The sequence below is a fragment of the Bos grunniens genome, chromosome 8 (genome assembly GCF_055505025.1).
Source record: "Bos grunniens cultivar Pamir isolate PY7600 chromosome 8, Bosgru_T2T1.0, whole genome shotgun sequence".
Lineage (NCBI taxonomy): Eukaryota > Metazoa > Chordata > Mammalia > Artiodactyla > Bovidae > Bos > Bos grunniens.
The window spans coordinates 7,223,269-7,229,702 of record NC_141172.1 but is presented as its reverse complement, the minus strand read 5'-3'; the positions used below and the strand labels follow the sequence as shown (position 1 = coordinate 7,229,702).

At 48.1% G+C, this 6,434-nt stretch overlaps 1 protein-coding gene across 1 annotated transcript; it reads right to left on the bottom strand.

The window, feature by feature from the left end:
* On the bottom strand, positions 1–2,887 carry PRSS51 (serine protease 51). The gene is made up of 3 exons (XM_086414752.1): positions 2,635–2,887; positions 741–883; positions 1–307 (listed from the first exon to the last, which is right to left on the bottom strand). Exons 1-3 carry the CDS (start codon positions 2,885–2,887, stop codon positions 23–25), a joined length of 681 nt encoding a protein of 226 aa, XP_086270878.1. The 3' UTR covers positions 1–22.
* Between the last annotated feature and the right edge of the window lie 3,547 nt (positions 2,888–6,434).

Here is a 6,434-nt window from a genome sequence, read left to right as displayed (position 1 = left end):
TGAAGCTTAGTGACCTGATTTATCACCAGTAAACATGCTGGTAAGCTGTACTTGAGACCCCCAAGCCAAACCATATGGGGTACCACAGAACACGATGCAGGGAGCTGCTTCTCTGAGTTCCTGAGAAGGTGTAGGCTTTCCCCTCCTTTTCTGTTTCTTCCTGGATCCATGGAAGAAATTGAGCCACAGACACAAACATACCAGGCCTCCCCCTGAAGCCAGATCGTATGCCCCAACTGAACACACCCACTTGGAAGAGCCTCCGGCTTCCATGGATAGTACAGACCATAGGTGCCCCACTGTCTCCCTAAGAATGAGAAAAGAGAGAAGGAACAGTCTAGAGCAATCAACAGCACCTCTAACTAGAGTGCAGAGTGAGAGGGTCCTAGTGGCATGGGTCAGGGAAGTGGTATCCAACCTTTTTGGCACCAGGGAGCTGTTTTGTGGAAGACAGTTTTTCCCTGGACCCAGTTGGAGGGTGGTTTGGTGATAATTCAAGCACATTACATTTATCATGCTGCCACTGATCTGATAGGAGGCGGAGCTCAGGCAGTAATAAGAGTGATGGGGAGCAACTGTAAATACACATGGGGCTTGGCTCACTCACCCACAGCTCACCTCCTGTCCATGGCCCAGAGGTTGGGGACCCCTGGGCTAGGGCTTCCCTCCTTGTCTCCCTCCTGGGAACCCAGAACGTGGTGGGGCATGTGGAGGTTGGAGCTGAGATGGGGGCTGAGTACCTGGCAGTTGCCTTTGGTGCCCAGTTCTTGCCAGGCGCAAAGCATGTTCCTGGAGAGGTGGTCTACCCTCTGGCTGCAGTCTCTCCAGGTAATCTGCACCACTCTCAGCTTCTGCAGGTACATGTTGAAGTTGTCCTTTCGGTCTAGCAAAATGAGGAAGCTAGAGTGAGGATGCGGAGAAGGCAGTGGCGCCCCACTCCAGTACTCTTGCCTGGAAAATCCCATGGACGGAGGAGCCTGGCAGGCTGTAGTCCATGGGGTTGCTAAGAGTCAGACACGACTGAGCGACTTCACTTTCACTTTTCACTTTCCTGCATTGAAGGAAATGGCAACCCATTCCAGTGTTCTTGCCTGGAGAATCCCAGGGACAGGGGAGCCTGGTGGGCTGCCGTTTCTGAGGTTGCACAGAGTCAGACAACTGAAGCGACTTAGCAGCAGCAGCAGCAGAGTAAGGATGAGCACTGCTCCACCACGGAGAGGGATGGACCCACAAGTGACGAGGGTGGAGGCCCTGGCAAGCATGTAGACACTCAGACCATCACAGACTTAGAGTGACCTAACCCAATGCCCACTCAATCTCCTCTCCACCATCTCCCAGGAGTGGTTTCTCCATCTCTGCTTATTTCTCTGCTTCCCATTGGGAAGCTCACTCCCTCTGGAAGCAGCCTACCAAACCCTCACCCCAGCCTCTGCCAGGTGAGTATGGAAAGAGCTTTCTCAGTGACCCCACCATCTCTTCACAGCCAGGCTTTGCCTTGTGCAGAGGTTCATAACAGCCTAACTTCTGTACCCACCTCTGCCAGGCCAGTGGAGAGGCCAGGAGGATGGCATACCTAAAGGTGCCATCTCGAAGGAAAGAAACAACCCGGATCCAAGAGGATCCTGCTCATCCCCTTCCGGCATCCCTGTCTAGTCAGCCTGGATGTAGCGGAGGACTGTGCTTGCTTGGGGAATCACTGTCTCAGAGTCGTCTCAGGATGGTAGTCTAGTGAAAGTGTTGCCACTCCGTCGTGTCCAACTATTTGCAACTGCATGGAGCCCACCAGGCTCCTCTGGGCATGGGATTCTTCAGGCAAGAATACTGGAGTGGGTTGCCATGCCCTCCTCCAGGGGATCTTCCCTACCCAGGGATCAAACCCGCATCTCCTTTGTCCCCTGCATTGGCAGGTGGGTTCTTTACCATCTCAGCCACCAGGGAAGTCTACATGAGCTTCATCTGATGATAAACATTTGGGGAGATGTGCTTGTAAAACCACCTAGGAGGGAAGAATCCAAGCTTTCTTTCTACAGTGCTTCTGGGCTCCGAAAGAAATCACCATCACTCCCATGCATTTAGGTTCATCTATGTTCCATTGGAGGGACTGATGCTGAAGCTGAAACTCCAGTACTTTGGCCACCTCATGCGAAGAGTTGACTCATTGGAAAAGACCCTGATGCTGGGAGGGATTGGGGGCAGGAGGAGAAGGGGACAACAGAGGATGAGATGGCTGGATGGCATCACTGACTCGATGGACATGAGTTTAAGTAAACTCCAGGAGTTGGTGATGGACAGGGAGGCCTGGCGTGCTGTGATTCATGGGGTCGCAAAAAGTTGGACACGACTGAGCAACTGAACTGAACTGAACTGATGTTCCAGGCTTCTATTGATGGTAAGGACCTTACATGTATAATCTCACTTAATTTAATCCACACAGCGTATTTGAAGGCTGCAGTCTTGTCATTCTACAGATGAGAAAACGTGAAAGAAAATAATCTGGGGGAGCTAGGTCGGAATCAAAAAGCGAGAGTGGTGAGGCCAAAATTCCGACCTGAGTCTTCCAAAGCATCATGCTGTCTAGCCTGGGGCTAGACATTTAGGCATAAATTTTCTGGGTTCAGAAGGGAAGGTACATACCATACGAAGGAGCCATCACCCACTCTGTCATCCAGCAGCGGCCCCAGATCTTCTCCTTCTTCTGCAGGCAGATGGGCATTTTGAAGTTATTGAATTGTACTGGTGTGGCAAGCAGCAACAGGGAGAGGTCGCTGTCCAGGTGAGGTGGTTCATAATCTTTGTGAATAATTATCTTCTGCACTTGCTTTCTCTCCAGGCGGGAGTCCTTGAGTGTTCTGGATCCCATGACCACAGTGATGTTTTCCAAGGTCATTTCTAACCTAAAGAATGAATATAATAACTACAAACTACAGTATAATAATAGTCATATTGCATTTCTCACTTACAGGCACATTTATTAACACCTGGTGGCTCTGACGGTAAAGAATCTGCCTGCAATGCAGGAGACCCAGGTTCCATCCCTCGGGTCAGGAAGATTCCCCTGGAGAAGGAAATGTCTATCCACTCCAGTATTCTTGCCTGGAGAATTCCATGGATGGAGGAGCCTGGTGGGCTACAGTCCATGGGGTCACAAAGAGTTGAACACAACTGAGTGACTAACACTTTAACACTTTGTAAACAGTAGAGTTTAGAGTTGAATACTGAGAAGTCCAAAGCATTGGGTGTACAGTGACCGAAGAGAGGCTAGAGATCAGAGTGGCAGAAGTCAGGGGTCTAAACTCAGGCAAAACTCTGGGCTAGTGAACAGTCAGCTCAAGGAGACTTTCCCACAGAAGACAGTGGGGTGAATCCACCCAAGAAACTGGACTGTGAACTCCTTGACAGCTGGAGACTTGACTGTCTTGCGGACTACCGTATTGTCATCACTTAAAACAGCATGTGGTAGCCTGTATGTGTACAGTGAGTGAATACAGTGGTGGTCTACACAGAGGGCAGGCAGGGGAGGGGAAGCTTTGTACTGATTTTCCTATACTGGGCGCATAGTCACAACTAGCAGCCAATGTTTGGATCTGGTTAGCTTGAGAGAGTAAGTATAGAGCAGATACCTTTCGGTACAAATCCAGTGGACACACACTTGGGGTAGAGCCCATGGCTTCACATGTGTCATGTAGTAACCCACTAAGCTACCCAGCCCAGGCAATACATCGAGGAAACCTGACGTAAAGTAAGACAACACCTCAGAAACTTACAAGGTTCTTGGGAAGCAGTGTGCAGCGGTCAGAACCCACCACCGATGTATGATTGAGCCTCCACAGAGGTGTTTCTGCGAGATCTGGATACTCACTTGCCATGGGAACTCGCCATCCTGGACGTTCAACAGTTCGTGAGCTTGTAGCACGGTTGAGTTTGAAAACTTGGGTCTGTAGCCACAGTGAACTTCATCTGAAAGGGAAAAGAAAGAACGCTTGGTCCAGGAGAAGCGCTAAGGAATCCTTATCACGCGTTCCCAGCAGAGACTGCTGGGATAGAACTGAGTGGAGTGGGCTGGTGCAGAGAGGACAGACCTCAGACCACTCCAGTCAAACACACCCCCTGTACTCTTTGTCCCTCACATTCAAGAGGAGCTGTGAGATCTGGGAAGGTCAGGGCGGCGATACAGCAGGAGCTGTCAAGTTGTTGGAATGGCAGCGGAGAAGTGCAAAGATGTGCAGGGTCCATTCAGGAAACAGAGACTATGCAGGGCTGGGACAGGAAAAGCTTACTATCAAGAATTACATCGCTCATGATCAGAGAAACGCAAATCAGAGCCACAATGAGGCACCATCTCATGCCAGTCAGAATGGCTGCCATCAAAAAGTCTACAAGCAATAAACGCTAGAGAGGGTGTGGACAAAAGAGAACCCTCTTACACTGTTGGTGGGAATGCAAACTAGTACAGCCACTATGGAGAACAGTGTGGAGATTCCTTAAAAAGCTGGAAACAGAACTGCCTTATGATCCAGCAATCTCACTTCTGGGCATACACACTGAGGAAACCAGAATTGAAAGAGACACGTGTACCCCAATGTTCATCACAGCACTGTTTATAATAGCCAGGACATGGAAGCAACTTAGATGTCTATCTGCAGATGAATGGATAAGGAAGTTGTGGTACATATGCACAATGGAATATTACTCAGCTATTAAAAATACTACATTTGAGTCAGTTCTAATGAGGTGGATGAAACTGGAGCCTATTACACAGAGTGAAGTAAGTTAGAAAGAAAAAACACGAATACAGCATATTAATGCATATATATGGAATTTAGAAAGATGGTAATGACGATCCTATATGCAAGACAGCAAAAGAGACACAGATGTAAAGAACAGACTTTTGGACTCTGTGGGAGAAGGTGAGGGTGGGATGATTTGAGAGAATAGCATTGAAACATGTATACTACCATATGTGAAATAGATGATCAGTCCAAGTTTGATGCATGAAACAGGGCGCTCAGGGCTGGTGCACTGGAACGACCCTGAGGGATGGGATGGGGAGGGAGGTGGGAGGGGTTTTGGGATGGGGGGACACATGTACACCCATGACTGATTGATGTCAGTGTGTGGCAAAAACCACCACAATATTGTAAGTAATTAGCCCCCAATTAAAATTAATTAATTAATTAAAAAGAAAGAATTATAGATGAGGGACTTCCCTGGCAGTCCCCTGGTTAAGACTCCATTTTCCAATGCAGGAAGGAGCAGGTTTGACCCCTGATCGGGAAGCTAAGGTCCCACATATCTCATGGTCAAAAAACCAAAACATGAAACAGAAACACTCCTGTAACAAATTCAATAAAGATTTTAAAAATGTTCCACATTAAAAAAAAATATTTTTAAAAAAGAGTTATAAAGGATAACAGAGGAGTAACTATTTAATACAAAGAGTCTAGAGGACTCCAAGAATACCCCAGGGTTAGGGAAGAAAAGAAGGACCAAACTTGGCAAGGGAGTCCCTCCCCCAGGTTGGGATTCAGAATTCACTGGAGAACATAGGTTTGCCACACAAGGGAAGAGAGAGGTTTGCCAGTCTGCATTGCTACCCAGAGATGCTTTCCAGGTGGTGCTAGAGGTAAAGAATCTGCCTGCCAATGCCAGAGATGAAAGAGACATAGGTCCGATCCCTGGGTCGGGAAGATCCCCTGGAGTAGGAAATGGCTACCCACCCCAGTATTCTTGCCTGGAGAATCCCATGGACAGAGGAGCCTGGCAGCCTACAGTCCATGGGATTGCAAAGAGTCAGACATGAAGCTTAGCACTGAACTGATTGCTCTCCACGCAGGAAACACCTCTCCAGAGAGCAGCTGGGCTACGGCACCCTTCCTGGGTACAGGTGGAGTGCTGGTTGGGGGGCAGGTAAGTGGAAGGAGCTCAGGTATGATATGTACATATCGTTTTGTAAAAAAGCTATTTAGACATTAAAGATGATAATTCTTTGGCTGAAAAAAATACTATAAGGACTTAACCCAATTTGTCATTTCTTTTGTCTTTGATGTTCAGGAAATTAAAATTTGTTGCTGAGTCAAAACTATTCCTGTATGATTTTTCCCTTATGTGCTTATAAATTCATTCCTTTTGCTAAAAAGTTACTCAGTTCAGTCACTCAGTTGTGTCTGACTCTTTGTGACCCCACGGACTGCAGCACACCAGGCCTCCCTGTCCAACAAACTCCGGCGTTTATTCAAACTCATGTCCGTTGAGTTGGTGATGCCATCCAACCATCCCATCCTCTGTCGTCCACTTCTCCTCTCGCCTTCAATCCTTCCCAGCATCAAGGAGCTTTTCTCTAAGGAGTCTGTCCATGTCCATCTGTCATGATTGCCTTTACATGGCATAAGAACATCAGTAATCTCTGGAGTCCCTCCTCAGCCAATTTAGCTGTA